This window comes from Haliotis rufescens, unplaced genomic scaffold (genome assembly GCF_023055435.1).
Source record: "Haliotis rufescens isolate VD_foot unplaced genomic scaffold, xgHalRufe1.0.p SCAF_8, whole genome shotgun sequence".
Lineage (NCBI taxonomy): Eukaryota > Metazoa > Mollusca > Gastropoda > Lepetellida > Haliotidae > Haliotis > Haliotis rufescens.
Genome location: NW_025964372.1, coordinates 8,928,740 through 8,947,466, shown reverse-complemented (window position 1 = coordinate 8,947,466; position 18,727 = coordinate 8,928,740). Strand labels below are relative to the sequence as shown.

The window sequence follows — 18,727 nt, the reverse complement described above, 5'->3', positions numbered from 1 at the left end:
TGGCAAATGTAAGAGAGGAATTCGATTTAAGAACTTTGACTTTTAACGAATCAGAGAATCAGAGCCCGGGACTATTCCACGACCAACACCCAACTGCAGTACTATCTTCATATTGAGACATTCAATTTTGTACTTACAGTTATATTCTCCGTAAACCGTTCCGCAGTACTGTGTGCCACCGATCTCAACATAGCTGCCAGAACAAGTGCCGTTGTTGTTCATGAAGTTGTACGGCATATAGAATGGACTGAAGTACATTGTCATGAGGAAGGGGTAGTATGGGGGACGAACGATGTATTCACAGTCCAAGTCTTGGGCCAAAATCATATTCGACAAGTAATATGAGTCGACGTTGCCTGACGTTCCATGATAAACTCTGTCACAAGTGTCTGCAACATCAGGATCACAGAATACAACAGAAGTTGCAATGACCACGCGGGTTTATCATGACTCAAAGTGGAAGGCATGAATATTCTACCCAAACGTCCATATAAATGTGGCAGAATTCTGCTTACCCTTAACCTGCTGTTAACGTCTTCAACGCAGGTAAATATATATATATATATATATATATATATATATATATATATATGTGTGTGTGTGTGTGTGTGTGTGTACTCTTGAAAATCACATGCGTGAAACCGGTTGAGTAAATTATACAGCTCATCTTTGGACATTTGTATTTAATATATATATATATATATATATATATATATATATATATATATATATATATATAAAGCACAGTAAAGTTCTAACTCTCAGGCACAATATAGTAAAAATTAATTATTACTTGCCCGTGAAGAGATCACCCGTTTAATAAACATACAGCTGTATTACACATTGTGTAATACCAAAACGCGTGCTTATGTACTCTCGGAACACGTTTCACGAACAAATATTGAAAGCTCTCAACATCCCTTTGCTTATTCAACGACATTGCGTGTGGAGATGATAGATCACTGAGAGGAGCTTATGCACACGCGATGACCCCAGCAACCTTGTTTGCTAGGTTGACGTCACATGGCATTGTTTCGCCGAAGGATCTTGCAACAAAATTCCACAAATGACGTCATCGGGTATTGTGACGTGATTGTAAACTTTGAGGTGCAAGGCCCCGTTCCACAAGGCGATCATACGGTAGCGCAACGACATTCGTTGGTCTAAGTTAAAGTATATGAGTTGCGATAATCTTAACGCTACGATAATTTTGTGGAACGGACGCCTGAATTCTAAAGGTGGACCGTTGGATGGTATTAAATCCATACGTTTCAACTTTTGACGTAATTGAAGTATTACTGTGTTAAACTCAGTTGGACTATGACGTGGATCGTGTAGGTGTCAGCCTATTCACACTCAACAGTATAATTCTAAAAACGTTATAAATGGCCAGTAATAAATAAAATACTAAACTCGCTCCCGTGTAAAACCAATTTAATAAACTCGTGAATAGTTGTGGTATCTGACTCGCTTTCGCTCGTCAGATACCACAACTATTCACTCGTTTCATAAAATTGGTTTTACACGGGAGCTTGTTTAGTTTTCTATATTTCTACCATGAATTTGGAATTGACTCGATTCTGATTGGTCAATCAGAGGCTATTAAATCACAATAAACCCCCTCTGATAGAAACAGCATCACCGCGGAAGCTGATATTCACAGAATAGTACTTTTGTCAGTCATTGTCGGTAGGCATATTTAAATAATTATATCTACAATTACAGGTTACAAAATGCACAGGTGCGGTTACTACAATATTCAAAGGATGTGTGGCAATGCATTTCGTGCAGAAAACACGATAGAAATCTACAAAGGGAATGTATTTAGGATTTGGAGACATCAGAGAGCTTGGAATTTTGGCGCTTTTCTATATACGACTGTGACGTCATAGCTTTTGCGTCACAATGAGCGATATGACGTCATAATGGTGACGCGCGATGTAGAGCGATAGCCTTGCAAAGCTTGCTTTGTTTTCTTTACGGATGCCCACCTCATGTTAGCTTACCAAGTTGCCGTGCTTATATGCTTTCAATGCCTGTCATATGTTCGAGTGAAGTATTACGGTGTAAACAAACTGCTTGAGTATACATGGCGCCATATTTTGTTCGATGATTCCGTAATTCAGATCGATAACACTGGACTCAACCCATGCCGCTTCACTCAGTATATTTGCTAACACCCAAAGAGTTCGCGTTTTATTTAGTCATGGCAGAATGGAGATAAACATACTGTGTTTTCAATGTAGAGCTAGGTTACCTGTAGATTTAGCGTGCTAAATTTAACATTTGAAACCTCACGCTGCGCGTTCGGTTTCAAATTCAATTTAGCTGGGTTAAATCTACAGGTAACCTAGCTCTACATTGAAAACACAGTATGTTTATCTCCTAAATAAGTGGAGTAAGATTGAACACAGTTTTAATAGGCTAGCGCTTTCAACTCGTACCACGTACGAGTCTCATCAGGCCATAACTGAATAACGGACATGAAGTAGTAACATATAGTTACGTGACGTCATAACATTTAGGAAACTATGACGTCACAATACCAAGGTGACAATGGACAAATAACTTACGCCTTTACATTTACCTTAGGCGCGTATTTATGAATGAAATTTTGCTCTTTTTGAAACAATGTAGGTTCATGATCAAAATTTAGCTTATATAGCGGATAAACTAAAAAGTTGCCGTTTCCACATGCTTCTAAATGTTCACAGTGTGGAATCGTGCGGTTGTGTGGCTGCTTTATTTGTGAACGGTGAAGATTCATTCTTCTTTTTAATTTAACTTCTGTCTTTCGGATATACTTTTCATTGCATCCACTGCAAACAATCAAGTAAATAACATTTCTAGTATCACAAGTCATATTTTGTTTTACAGTAAATTTAGTGTCCTTGGTAATTTGGACTGATCAGCCTTCAATTATATTGCTGCAACTTAGGCAACGTTTGTCACCGCACTGAGAAACCTGTGGAGTGATGACAACAGAATCAAATTTAGAACTTGTCAAAATCTTTCTAAGAATTTTGGGTTGTCTTTTGGCTGCTGATAATTTTGTATTTGCTCAATATCTTCTCCATTTTAATATTTTGTTTCAAAATAGGCAGGTATCGTTGAACCATGGATAATGTCTTTTCATGATTAGGGTTGAAGGTAGATACTATAGTTAATATAGATCCTTCCGGTTCCTCAGTAGGTAATTTACATAAAAAATCAATGTCATCTCTGAGAAAACTTTTTACATGTTTACATAAAGGCTTAAGAATAATTTCTATGAAATTGCTAAGACGCAGAGTACAGCTCTCGGGTCCTCCCACAATTGGTCTAAATGGTAAATCTTCGGGATTTTCAACAGAAATAACTACCGGAAGGATCTATGTTAGTTAGTTTTGATGTTTTGCTAGTTTGTATAGTAATATTGAAACTGAGCTCGGACTTGAAGCTATCAGATACTGGATGAAAGAATACCGCCATGAAATATCAAATAGATTTTCGGATGAGTTTATCATTGATGCATTGAAGTTGGTTATTACCAATGACATGGAAAGGTTTTTTAACGACTGTTTTATCATATTGAAAACCAGTGAAAGTCAACTCACCGCTGTTCATGAAATTTTAAATTCACTTAATGCGTCACTCAATTTCACTATGGAAAAAAGCGAATCCAGTTTAACCTCTCTCGATGTAAGAATCAATTTAATATCTGGGAGATTTGTACAAACTGATATCTTTTATAAAGCTACTGATACGCACCAATATTTGGATTTTGGATCATGTCACCCGTATCATACAAAACGAAATATCCCTTACGTATTTGTACCATTGTTTCCGGGAATGATGTTAAAACTACTCGCCTTGCTGAACTTAAGAGTTTCCTACTGCATCAAAATTTACTCCCGCAAAGCTAATTGAAGATAGCATACAGAAGGCGCTAAGTATTAAGCAACTAAAAATGAGAGAAAAGTCTGAAGAAAACAATATGGGGAATAATTTAACTATAGTATCTACCTTCAACCCTAATCATGAAAAGACATTATCCATGGTTCAACGATACATGCCTATTTTGAATCAAAGTATTAAAATGGAGAAGATATTGAGCAAATACAAAATTATCAACAGCCAAAGACAACCCAAAAATCTTAGAAGGATTTTGACAAGTTCTAAATTTGATTCTGTTGTCATCACTCCACAGGTTTCTCAGTGCGGTGACAAACGTTGCCTAACTTGCAGCAATATAATTATAGGCTGTTCAGGCAAAATTACCAAGGACACTAAATTTACTGTAAAACAAAATATGACTTGTGATACTAGAAATGTTATTTACTTGATTGTTTGTATTGGATGCAATGAAAAGTATATCCGAAAGACAGAAGTTAAATTAAAAAGAAGAATGAATCTTCACCGTTCACAAATAAAGCAGCCACACAACCGCACGAATCCACTCAGTGAACATTTAAAAGCATGTGGAAACGGCAACTTTTTAGTTTATCCGCTATATAACTAAATTCTTATCATGAACCTACATTGTTTCAAAAAGAGCAGGGCGGTCGGGTAGCCTAGTGGTTAAAGCGTTCGCTCGTCACGCCGAAGACCCGGGTTCGATTCCCGACATGGGTACAATGTGTGAAGCCCATTTCTGGTGTCCCCCGCCGTGATATTGCTGGAATATTGCTAAAAGCGGCGTAAAACCATACTCACTCACTCACTCACTCACTCAAAAAGAGCAACATTTCATTCATAAATACGCGCCTAAGTTAAATGTAAAGGCGTAAGTTATTTATCCATTGTCACCTTGGTATTGTGACGTCATAGTTTCCTAAATGTTATGACGTCACGTAACTATATGTTACTACTTCATGTCCGTTATTCAGTTATGGCCTGATGAGACTCGTACGTGGTACGAGTTGAAAGCGCTAGCCTATTAAAACTGTGTTCAATCTTACTCCACTTATTTAATTATTACTATATATATATATTATCATCATTATATATATATATATATATATATATATATATATATATATATATATATATAATAAAATAAAATAATAAAGTCCACGTTTAGCCATCATCTTCTTTATATCAGTTTCAGACTCAGACTGTGTGTGTGTGTGTGTGTGTGTGTGTGTGTGTGTGTGTGTGTGTGTGTGTGTGTGTGTGTGTGTGTGTGTGTGTGTGTGTGTGTGTGTGTGTGTGTGTGTTTTTGTTTGTTTATTTGTGTGTGTGTTGCACAATTCCTGTCTTCCAAATTCGTCAATATATCCCCTTTAAATACTGGTATATGTGTGTGGCTGTTCACAAATTATGTCTTTAACATATGTCAATATATCATCTATGAATATGCGGTTGTTCACTCCCTGAATTCAACACACCATGGCAATATACTGGTAGCAACCGAGTTATGTCATGTGTGAAAGGGGACATTGGTTAAGTTGTTTAATAAATGTTCGTGTAGGCGTATGTATATCCTGCTCGATTATATATTTATTTATAGATATAAGGGACTATATGTCATCATAGACATGGATCCTGTTCAATGGTACGCAAGTCTATATTTTTACAGAACTCACAGTTAGTCACATGGTAGTCGACATCCACCCCTCGACCTGTCCCAGCACTATCAGACACGAAGGTGATGTTGATCCTCCCAGTCAGGTTGACTATATAAAGGAAAATAATATCCAGAAAATATCACCAAACATCACATTAAGAGAATAAAATAGACTGTGGTACAAAAGACTGCATCTCAAGCCAGAGTATGATGTGAAGATGTGACAGAACTAATACAGATGATTACAATCGACGTTTAATAAGTAGGGTTTTTTGCAGACGCGTATTTCTTTAAACAGCTTGTTCGCAAACAAACCTTCATAGCTTTCTTCGCATCACTGGTCTTGAAAGTCCCATATGGGTTGTTATAACAGAGTTCAAGTGGTTTGATGATATTACCGGAGAAAAAAGAGCAACCAAGGAATCGTTTTTATTACTTTATATGCTTTACAGTCTGATCTAACGTGGGCATGGAACAACCCACACTCAAAACATTTTTTAACGGGGCTAAAGTATATGCATGCATTCAGATGAACGTTATTTCAAGAGACAATACTCAATGGTTTGTCGATGAAGCATTACGTTTGTTCATTCAAAAATAATCTACAACGTTATACAACAATGATGATAATCTTTGCTCCCGTTTTCCAAAATGAGTTCTAACTTTCTTAGCATATCAAATATATCTTCTTCAATAGATCTCACTCTTTGGTTTCATTTAATATACAGTGGACAATTACACAAGTTAAATCTTTAGTTTGTTTCATTGAAGCTTGTCATTGTTTCATTGATCAAACCTGTTGAGCCACCTTTACATAATGTCAGTATCTATAACCATATGCACCAATTGTATCAACGACTGAAACCATATGGGTTCACTACTCACAGGACGTCTGGTGCATCCTGTCTCCACAGAAACGCTGATCATGGACGGTGAAGGAATCACTACAGTTTACATCAAAGACCCTGACTGTGAAAGTAACAGTCTTGAGGGAATCTCCCAGGTCGAGGTAGTAAATACACAAGGTGTCTGTTGGGTAGGTCACCCCACCCTCAGTCACAGGGCTGCGGATTGTACCAGTATTCTGGTCGAGGTCCGTCACACAGGTATCTGAAATGTTAATATATTTATATTTACATTTGTCAGTACTATGTCGATTGATTATTTCACATGGAATATAACATAAAAATATAATCTTCATACAAATCAGGATACATGTACCTGTCAAGATGTCACCGTTCCTGGACTTAATACGGTTCTACTCAGATTTAGCCCTTGCGCATGTTCTTAAAACATAACAAGTGAACCTGATCAATATTGAGCTACTATACTTAATCTATGTCTATGCATGTATACTTGTGAACCTTTCCTACATTGCAGAACAGAACATGCCTCTAGTTTACTGGAACATGGGTTATGGGTCCCATCACCTTGAAGCTACTTACTGTTTATGTACGTGTAGGTTATTTTGAGTCCACTCCTCTCAGTGGAACTATCACTGTGAAAGGTGATGTTCAGGTCACTTTCAAAGATGTTGTCTGAAATAATGGAGTAAAATACTTCTTTTTTAACACTCTTAACGTGACAACATGCTTTGCTCCTTTTAAAAACAAGCTATAAGGAACATACTCACATCGGGTATTAATAATTTACATTTTGTAGTTAATATAAGTGATATGGTAGTTTTATTAATCGTTAATATTAATATGTTTTACTTCTGGAATACAATTATTATAATACAAGATTACATCTCTCGCCGATAACGACTGAACCGTTTTGTACTGAATGTGGTACTGACATATGTATGATATGGGTGATGTCCTCGTTCCGCACATCCTGGAGGAGAAGTAGCCATCGTAGAGTATCTGTATGTAGTCCATGCTGCAGGAGGTGGAGAAACTGTTACTGTAGGAGTTATAATATCTCTGCACGTCGAACTCCTCAAGAGTAATGTTAACAATCCATGCCCCACCTGCTGGAGGCCTGATGGTGAACAGACAGTCGAGGTTAGGTGAGTAGGTTGCGCTGCCATCGCCAGGGACCTGGATCTCCCCTTGAGCATCTGTTATCACCTGGACACAGCTGTCTGCAGAGGAAGTGGTTTAGTCTTCAAATTACGACTCCAGGTTGTGTTTCAATTATATAACATAAGATATTTTATCAGACAGGTCTTCATGTTGAATATGATGAACATATGAACTGTTTATTTCTCAGTTGTTTTTGAATATTGAACGAACACTTCAGCAATAACATTACACATATATATAAGTAGCACTTGGATGTTGTTCAATGTCAAAGTGTTTCTTGTACATAATAATTTGGATTCGACATGATCACAAACATTTCAATATGCCATGGACACTCACTTTCTTCAAATGAATAATCCAACACAAATCCACGTCGTAGGATAGATCTATCAGTGACGAAGTGAATGGCAAAATCGCCACCAAGTGTGTTATCTGAAATATGCAAATGAATGATAACCAACTGGTACAAAAAAATTTGGGAGTTTAGTATTTGTGAAATATGTTCCAACTTGAAGAATTCCCTTCAGGATGTAGATGCAAATATGTTCATCTAGATTATGCAGGAAAAAATCATATGCATGGTTTGAAGTTTACAGTGTTACACAATACATACGTGTAATATATTCATGAAAAGAAGCGATGGGGAGATATGAAACAAAACAACTTATCATGTGTCCGTACTTCAATGCACGCAGCATGCCAATATTAGAATAGGTGTAACCAAATGAATTCTCAAATCGTGTGATCAGTGGCATATTATATATCGACAAACATAGAGTTTTGCTGCGACACTGTCAGATAACAATGATGTGTGACATTTGACACACCTAGAATCAACGTCAAGGTAATATTATTATTATCTTATTATTTTCTTAACAGAACAACACAGATACAAACGCCACAAACGTCGGAAAAATTGTTAGGTTGTATACAATATCATAGATGCTTCTTGGTTTGAAGGACATACCTTTCTCGGCAGTATAACATAATATTCTACTGTAATTGACCTGGTTTAAGTTTGCAGGCTCAACCTCCCATTCTCAAACCCTGTGCTCTCAAACATCTAATTTCTACAGGATTTCAACATCTTAAGATGTTATTCTCTTTTGCAAACAACTATACACACGTTTATGTTCTTTTATTGGACTTTAAATCTATGTGCGACGTTTTCTTGGACATCGGAAACAAACAGTAAAAATTGAAATAGTGAAGCAATACCTTCAAACTGCCTCATCTGTTTCATATTTACATCAATGAATACAAATTCAAAATTGGCAAAGGCTGTCCGCAAGACTGTATGGCAAGAGAGATGTGCTCAACTTTAGAACAGTCAACTTTATGTAGAGCAATATTCCAGCAGCTACAGCATTTGGTGTCTACATTTAAACAACGTTTGAGGTACAATCATGCATGCTTTTTATGTGAACATTTCAATCGCTTTCATAATGTTGACATGTAGGGGACAATTCAAAATTTGATGCATCAGTGACCAAAATGGATGCAATTCCCTACCACAGATTCCTGTTTTGTTTCAGGTGAACAATTGACTTGCCCTTGCATGTGGTTGTGAAGGGTGCCAGTGGTGGGACATTATACGCTCACCTTTTTGCGAATTAAGACTTTTCTAAGCGCTCTTTAATGTTGATTGTTTATTTGTTATTTCATACCTGAGTCAGAAATATTCCAGCTTTATCATTGCGATATGTAATTAATCGAGTCTGTGTCAGACATCATAAGTCATGTTCTACCCTGCCGTGTCTCAATAAAGTAACTCAGCATAACCAGCCCGATCCAAATTAGTTACTGCTTATGACAATAGTATGACGGGCACATATTCTAAACCAAACAGGCTTGTTATTTCCCACTAGATGGATGTGTTCAAGAAAAATTACCACGACTTACAAAAGTACGTTCTTGGTGAGCTCATTCTGCCACACAGTCTGCTGGTGCCGGTGAGTCCTGAGAACCTGGTCTCCACGTAGTCGTAGCCACATGATGTACTCAGACTGTAAGATGAGGAGTTGTAGTACGTCCTCTGAACGTCAAACTGAGAGTACGTCAGATTGAACCTGTATGGACCCTGTGTTGGAGGTCTGATGATATAGGTGCAGTTCAGATTATTTCTGTAGAGACCAGTACTGTAGACGGGACTCCTTATTTCGCCATTGGAGTCGGTAAACAGTTGGTCACAACGATCTGAAAGTAAAACCTTTGACGGTCAATACCTTAACATCAAGATGCGATTCATGCTGTATTCACGGAAAAAGTATTTTGGAACAAAACAAAGAGAACATTACTTTGTGAACAGGATTTCATTTCTATCTCAAAATAGATAATTATACCTTCCTCAATCCTATAGGACACGTTGAACCCTTGCCTACTGATCTCGTTGTTTGTATGAAAGACCATGTCAATCTCTCTTGTGTTTGTGTACCCTGAGGAAATTAACATCATATGAGCCACAGGAATCATTGTATATTAAGTACATATGTTATGAAAATGGTTCCAATAGAAGAACTCAATCGTGAGAGAATGAGCGAAGTATTTCCTTCGTTTAATGCTGTAATACATTTGAAACATGGAGAATTCAGCTGAGTTGAGTTCTATTTTTAAGACTTCGTTACATTACATTTTATATCAGAGTCGTCGTGTTTTCATATATTTTATGTGACCAGATATTCGGGTGAAAGTATCTACATGTTGTAAAAAGATAAACATATATAGCCCTCACAAGTAAACATGGTTCCTGCAGCGATGGCACCACAGTACCTCCCGGAAGTGTAGGACCCGTCTGTGAAGTATATGTAGTCGTTGTCACACGACCTCGTACTGTAAGATGGAGATTCAAGGTCAAAGTTGTTGACGGTGGCCGTGACCTTAGTCTGGGTGTAGGATGTTAACATGGTGTATCGGCAGTCAAGGTTGTTGTGGTACAGACCACTGCTTGTTATAGGGCTGATAAGAGTGCCTTCAGTCGCGGTGTTCGACACCAGACAACCATCTGCAATTGAAATTAATCAATTTCACCCAAAAAAGATAATATTATGATTGAAACAAACTTTTCTTTACACATCGAAAAAGCTTTTGAATGTTCACTTCTTACAAGTTAGGTTTTCACATACGGATAGACAAGTATTTAACACAATCGTCATACTTTACCTTAGAGTTCTCAGTTTTCTAAAAAAGACAAAATTCTCTGTCTTGTAAGATTTTTGTAATCAATTAAAATAGTCACCTGGAACGATGTTGTAACGGATGTTGAAGCCCATGTTTGTCTGACTATTGTCACTGATGAAGGTCACGACAAATGTGCCATCAAAGCTGACTAAAAAAGAAATGCAGAACGGCGTTGTTACATCGCGTAAACATATATATGTCACGTGATCGTATATATTGAAGAAAAATTAGTAAAATACTAGTATATATTGAGGCACATTTAACGGAATATTATTTTTTAAGCTAAATTCGAAACTACCAAACCCTGGACCAATGACTTTTGATGTATAAGTAACATTGGGATGACATATAATGTTATTCAATTGTTTTGTCTAAAGCTGATGCATGGAACATTCATTATTCCCATATTTAATAACTTAGGAATCGTTGGCGATTATAACATGCAAAGTTAACTATTGTCTTCTTTCGAGAAGATAATGTTCAACTTTGCATGTTATAAGTTTTATAATAAAAACATTGTCACATTTATGAGAATAAAACAAATACGATACCGTTTTATCGTATCGTGTGCATTTCAAACAAGTATCTGACGATCAATGGCAGGGACTCGGACAGTAACCTCCATTAGGTTGTGTTCATGAAACTGTTATATCTGAATGTCCCGAAACGCTAAATGGTTGGATGGTCTGTACTCACAGCTGCGAGTCCCGTATTGGTATCCACACAATCTCTGTTCGCCATTTATATCCACATAGTCATTACAGACAGATGTGATGTTGTCAGGGTCCTCCAGGTGGAACTGATTGAGACTAAAGACAATTGTCTGACCCACATCGTCATCCCCCTTTATTGTGAAGATGCAGTGAGTGCTGTGGTTGTAGGAATGTCCATACACGGACTCATTGCCGTAGACAGAGTAACTGTTGATGGAGCCGGCATTGTCGGTCAGCGTTATGTTACATGAGACTGCAATTTCCAAACAGGATTTATTTGTGAGAGATGTACTCATAACATGAGAGGAAAGGCAGGGTAATGGAAAGAAAGATTGTAATTGTATATATTACAAACATATTCAAGTATTTACGTTTGTGCAACCTTGTCTTCTTAAATAGAATACACACCTACATACGTGTACAATACCTACCAGGCCTTATGTAGTAAAAAATGTGAAAGCCTTCACTTCTCCCTGTGTCCGAGCTTACAGAGTGGTGATACCTCATAGAGAGGTCGCGATTCGTCGATGTGTCTGTAAAGAATATCAAAAACATTGATGAATTTGGTATTGCATGTATGCATATCTTAAAAGCGTAAACAAAGAATCTGCTTAAATATTATATTTTACTTTGGTACTTGTAATTGGCATGTTTCCACCGAACGATATGTACAGAGCAAATGAAAAGCCAAAAGTATCCCATCCCCTACAAATAAGTGAGTAAATAAATAAATAAATAAATAAGTAAATAAATAATTAAAAAATAAAAAGATAGATAGATAGATAGATAGATAGATAGATAGATAGATAGATAGATAGATAGATAGATAGATAGATAGATAGATAAATAAATCGATACAGAAATAATTAGGAAATAATTGTTACTGCAGCGAAGAATCATCCAGCTATCCCAGTTAACTCATGTTCAAGCCGATAAATCACCTGTATATCAATCTAGTGATATCATTGAAAATGTAAAGAAAACGGTGAGAAAATTTTAAATAACAAGTTGAAAGACGTTCATGGCAAATGTAAGAGAGGAATTCGATTTAAGAACTTTGACTTTTAACGAATCAGAGAATCAGAGCCCGGGACTACTCCACGACCAACACCCAACTGCAGTACTATCTTCATATTGAGACATTCAATTTTGTACTTACAGTTATATTCTCCGTAAACCGTTCCGCAGTACTGTGTGCCACCGATCTCAACATAGCTGCCAGAACAAGTGCCGTTGTTGTTCATGAAGTTGTACGGCATATAGAATGGACTGAAGTACATTGTCATGAGGAAGGGGTAGTATGGGGGACGAACGATGTATTCACAGTCCAAGTCTTGGGCCAAAATCATATTCGACAAGTAATATGAGTCGACGTTGCCTGACGTTCCATGATAAACTCTGTCACAAGTGTCTGCAACATCAGGATCACAGAATACAACAGAAGTTGCAATGACCACGCGGGTTTATCATGACTCAAAGTGGAAGGCATGAATATTCTACCCAAACGTCCATATAAATGTGGCAGAATTCTGCTTACCCTTAACCTGCTGTTAACGTCTTCAACGCAGGTAAATATATATATATATATATATATATATATGTGTGTGTGTGTGTGTGTACTCTTGAAAATCACATGCGTGAAACCGGTTGAGTAAATTATACAGCTCATCTTTGGACATTTGTATTTAATATATATATATATATATATATATATATATATATATATATATATATATATATATATATATATATATATATATATATATATATAAAGCACAGTAAAGTTCTAACTCTCAGGCACAATATAGTAAAAATTAATTATTACTTGCCCGTGAAGAGATCACCCGTTTAATAAACATACAGCTGTATTACACATTGTGTAATACCAAAACGCGTGCTTATGTACTCTCGGAACACGTTTCACGAACAAATATTGAAAGCTCTCAACATCCCTTTGCTTATTCAACGACATTGCGTGTGGAGATGATAGATCACTGAGAGGAGCTTATGCACACGCGATGACCCCAGCAACCTTGTTTGCTAGGTTGACGTCACATGGCATTGTTTCGCCGAAGGATCTTGCAACAAAATTCCACAAATGACGTCATCGGGTATTGTGACGTGATTGTAAACTTTGAGGTGCAAGGCCCCGTTCCACAAGGCGATCATACGGTAGCGCAACGACATTCGTTGGTCTAAGTTAAAGTATATGAGTTGCGATAATCTTAACGCTACGATAATTTTGTGGAACGGACGCCTGAATTCTAAAGGTGGACCGTTGGATGGTATTAAATTCATACGTTTCAACTTTTGACGTAATTGAAGTATTACTGTGTTAAACTCAGTTGGACTATGACGTGGATCGTGTAGGTGTCAGCCTATTCACACTCAACAGTATAATTCTAAAAACGTTATAAATGGCCAGTAATAAATAAAATACTAAACTCGCTCCCGTGTAAAACCAATTTAATAAACTCGTGAATAGTTGTGGTATCTGACTCGCTTTCGCTCGTCAGATACCACAACTATTCACTCGTTTCATAAAATTGGTTTTACACGGGAGCTTGTTTAGTTTTCTATATTTCTACCATGAATTTGGAATTGACTCGATTCTGATTGGTCAATCAGAGGCTATTAAATCACAATAAACCCCCTCTGATAGAAACAGCATCACCGCGGAAGCTGATATTCACAGAATAGTACTTTTGTCAGTCATTGTCGGTAGGCATATTTAAATAATTATATCTACAATTACAGGTTACAAAATGCACAGGTGCGGTTACTACAATATTCAAAGGATGTGTGGCAATGCATTTCGTGCAGAAAACACGATAGAAATCTACAAAGGGAATGTATTTAGGATTTGGAGACATCAGAGAGCTTGGAATTTTGGCGCTTTTCTATATACGACTGTGACGTCATAGCTTTTGCGTCACAATGAGCGATATGACGTCATAATGGTGACGCGCGATGTAGAGCGATAGCCTTGCAAAGCTTGCTTTGTTTTCTTTACGGATGCCCACCTCATGTTAGCTTACCAAGTTGCCGTGCTTATATGCTTTCAATGCCTGTCATATGTTCGAGTGAAGTATTACGGTGTAAACAAACTGCTTGAGTATACATGGCGCCATATTTTGTTCGATGATTCCGTAATTCAGATCGATAACACTGGACTCAACCCATGCCGCTTCACTCAGTATATTTGCTAACACCCAAAGAGTTCGCGTTTTATTTAGTCATGGCAGAATGGAGATAAACATACTGTGTTTTCAATGTAGAGCTAGGTTACCTGTAGATTTAGCGTGCTAAATTTAACATTTGAAACCTCACGCTGCGCGTTCGGTTTCAAATTCAATTTAGCTGGGTTAAATCTACAGGTAACCTAGCTCTACATTGAAAACACAGTATGTTTATCTCCTAAATAAGTGGAGTAAGATTGAACACAGTTTTAGTAGGCTAGCGCTTTCAACTCGTACCACGTACGAGTCTCATCAGGCCATAACTGAATAACGGACATGAAGTAGTAACATATAGTTACGTGACGTCATAACATTTAGGAAACTATGACGTCACAATACCAAGGTGACAATGGACAAATAACTTACGCCTTTACATTTACCTTAGGCGCGTATTTATGAATGAAATTTTGCTCTTTTTGAAACAATGTAGGTTCATGATCAAAATTAAGCTTATATAGCGGATAAACTAAAAAGTTGCCGTTTCCACATGCTTCTAAATGTTCACAGTGTGGAATCGTGCGGTTGTGTGGCTGCTTTATTTGTGAACGGTGAAGATTCATTCTTCTTTTTAATTTAACTTCTGTCTTTCGGATATACTTTTCATTGCATCCACTGCAAACAATCAAGTAAATAACATTTCTAGTATCACAAGTCATATTTTGTTTTACAGTAAATTTAGTGTCCTTGGTAATTTGGACTGATCAGCCTTCAATTATATTGCTGCAACTTAGGCAACGTTTGTCACCGCACTGAGAAACCTGTGGAGTGATGACAACAGAATCAAATTTAGAACTTGTCAAAATCTTTCTAAGAATTTTGGGTTGTCTTTTGGCTGCTGATAATTTTGTATTTGCTCAATATCTTCTCCATTTTAATATTTTGTTTCAAAATAGGCAGGTATCGTTGAACCATGGATAATGTCTTTTCATGATTAGGGTTGAAGGTAGATACTATAGTTAATATAGATCCTTCCGGTTCCTCAGTAGGTAATTTACATAAAAAATCAATGTCATCTCTGAGAAAACTTTTTACATGTTTACATAAAGGCTTAAGAATAATATCTATGAAATTGCTAAGACGCAGAGTACAGCTCTCGGGTCCTCCCACAATTGGTCTAAATGGTAAATCTTCGGGATTTTCAACAGAAATAACTACCGGAAGGATCTATGTTAGTTAGTTTTGATGTTTTGCTAGTTTGTATAGTAATATTGAAACTGAGCTCGGACTTGAAGCTATCAGATACTGGATGAAAGAATACCGCCATGAAATATCAAATAGATTTTCGGATGAGTTTATCATTGATGCATTGAAGTTGGTTATTACCAATGACATGGAAAGGTTTTTTAACGACTGTTTTATCATATTGAAAACCAGTGAAAGTCAACTCACCGCTGTTCATGAAATTTTAAATTCACTTAATGCGTCACTCAATTTCACTATGGAAAAAAGCGAATCCAGTTTAACCTCTCTCGATGTAAGAATCAATTTAATATCTGGGAGATTTGTACAAACTGATATCTTTTATAAAGCTACTGATACGCACCAATATTTGGATTTTGGATCATGTCACCCGTATCATACAAAACGAAATATCCCTTACGTATTTGTACCATTGTTTCCGGGAATGATGTTAAAACTACTCGCCTTGCTGAACTTAAGAGTTTCCTACTGCATCAAAATTTACTCCCGCAAAGCTAATTGAAGATAGCATACAGAAGGCGCTAAGTATTAAGCAACTAAAAATGAGAGAAAAGTCTGAAGAAAACAATATGGGGAATAATTTAACTATAGTATCTACCTTCAACCCTAATCATGAAAAGACATTATCCATGGTTCAACGATACATGCCTATTTTGAATCAAAGTATTAAAATGGAGAAGATATTGAGCAAATACAAAATTATCAACAGCCAAAGACAACCCAAAAATCTTAGAAGGATTTTGACAAGTTCTAAATTTGATTCTGTTGTCATCACTCCACAGGTTTCTCAGTGCGGTGACAAACGTTGCCTAACTTGCAGCAATATAATTATAGGCTGTTCAGGCAAAATTACCAAGGACACTAAATTTACTGTAAAACAAAATATGACTTGTGATACTAGAAATGTTATTTACTTGATTGTTTGTAGTGGATGCAATGAAAAGTATATCCGAAAGACAGAAGTTAAATTAAAAAGAAGAATGAATCTTCACCGTTCACAAATAAAGCAGCCACACAACCGCACGAATCCACTCAGTGAACATTTAAAAGCATGTGGAAACGGCAACTTTTTAGTTTATCCGCTATATAACTAAATTCTTATCATGAACCTACATTGTTTCAAAAAGAGCAGGGCGGTCGGGTAGCCTAGTGGTTAAAGCGTTCGCTCGTCACGCCGAAGACCCGGGTTCGATTCCCGACATGGGTACAATGTGTGAAGCCCATTTCTGGTGTCCCCCGCCGTGATATTGCTGGAATATTGCTAAAAGCGGCGTAAAACCATACTCACTCACTCACTCACTCACTCAAAAAGAGCAACATTTCATTCATAAATACGCGCCTAAGTTAAATGTAAAGGCGTAAGTTATTTATCCATTGTCACCTTGGTATTGTGACGTCATAGTTTCCTAAATGTTATGACGTCACGTAACTATATGTTACTACTTCATGTCCGTTATTCAGTTATGGCCTGATGAGACTCGTACGTGGTACGAGTTGAAAGCGCTAGCCTATTAAAACTGTGTTCAATCTTACTCCACTTATTTAATTATTACTATATATATATATTATCATCATTATATATATATATATATATATATATATATATATATATATATATATATATATATATATATATATAATAAAATAAAATAATAAAGTCCACGTTTAGCCATCATCTTCTTTATATCAGTTTCAGACTCAGACTGTGTGTGTGTGTGTGTGTGTGTGTGTGTGTGTGTGTGTGTGTGTGTGTGTGTGTGTGTGTGTGTGTGTGTGTGTGTGTGTGTGTGTGTGTGTGTGTGTGTGTGTGTGTGTGTGTGTGTGTGTGTGTGTGTGTGTGTTTTTGTTTGTTTATTTGTGTGTGTGTTGCACAATTCCTGTCTTCCAAATTCGTCAATATATCCCCTTTAAATACTGGTATATGTGTGTGGCTGTTCACAAATTATGTCTTTAACATATGTCAATATATCATCTATGAATATGCGGTTGTTCACTCCCTGAATTCAACACACCATGGCAATATACTGGTAGCAACCGAGTTATGTCATGTGTGAAAGGGGACATTGGTTAAGTTGTTTAATAAATGTTCGTGTAGGCGTATGTATATCCTGCTCGATTATATATTTATTTATAGATATAAGGGACTATATGTCATCATAGACATGGATCCTGTTCAATGGTACGCAAGTCTATATTTTTACAGAACTCACAGTTAGTCACATGGTAGTCGACATCCACCCCTCGACCTGTCCCAGCACTATCAGACACGAAGGTGATGTTGATCCTCCCAGTCAGGTTGACTATATAAAGGAAAATAATATCCAGAAAATATCACCAAACATCACATTAAGAGAATAAAATAGACTGTGGTACAAAAGACTGCATCTCAAGCCAGAGTAAGATGTGAAGATGTGACAGAACTAATACAGATGATTACAATCGACGTTTAATAAGTAGGGTTTTTTGCAGACGCGTATTTCTTTAAACAGCTTGTTCGCAAACAAACCTTCAGAGCTTTCTTCGCATCACTGGTCTTGAAAGTCCCATATGGGTTGTTATAACAGAGTTCAAGTGGTTTGATGATATTACCGGAGAAAAAAGAGCAACCAAGGAATCGTTTTTATTACTTTATATGCTTTACAGTCTGATCTAACGTGGGCATGGAACAACCCACACTCAAAACATTTTTTAACGGGGCTAAAGTATATGCATGCATTCAGATGAACGTTATTTCAAGAGACAATACTCAATGGTTTGTCGATGAAGCATTACGTTTGTTCATTCAAAAATAATCTACAACGTTATACAACAATGATGATAATC

The 18,727-nt window shown here is 36.8% G+C and overlaps 1 protein-coding gene across 1 annotated transcript in view; it reads right to left on the bottom strand.

Annotated features, from left to right (window-relative positions):
- The window catches only part of LOC124125993 (cubilin-like), a 90,151-nt gene that overhangs the window by 32,078 nt on the left and 39,346 nt on the right, over positions 1–18,727 (bottom strand). Inside the window, exons 40-53 of the mRNA XM_048389179.1 lie at positions 18,115–18,204; positions 12,625–12,876; positions 11,897–11,998; positions 11,449–11,718; positions 10,811–10,900; positions 10,307–10,576; positions 9,918–10,010; positions 9,478–9,771; positions 7,915–8,007; positions 7,347–7,634; positions 6,994–7,086; positions 6,434–6,658; positions 5,568–5,657; positions 138–389 (exon numbers count right to left, since the gene is read on the bottom strand). Coding sequence (XP_048245136.1) covers positions 138–389; positions 5,568–5,657; positions 6,434–6,658; positions 6,994–7,086; positions 7,347–7,634; positions 7,915–8,007; positions 9,478–9,771; positions 9,918–10,010; positions 10,307–10,576; positions 10,811–10,900; positions 11,449–11,718; positions 11,897–11,998; positions 12,625–12,876; positions 18,115–18,204 — 2,502 coding nt within the window. The remainder of the gene's footprint in view (positions 1–137; positions 390–5,567; positions 5,658–6,433; positions 6,659–6,993; positions 7,087–7,346; positions 7,635–7,914; positions 8,008–9,477; positions 9,772–9,917; positions 10,011–10,306; positions 10,577–10,810; positions 10,901–11,448; positions 11,719–11,896; positions 11,999–12,624; positions 12,877–18,114; positions 18,205–18,727) is intronic.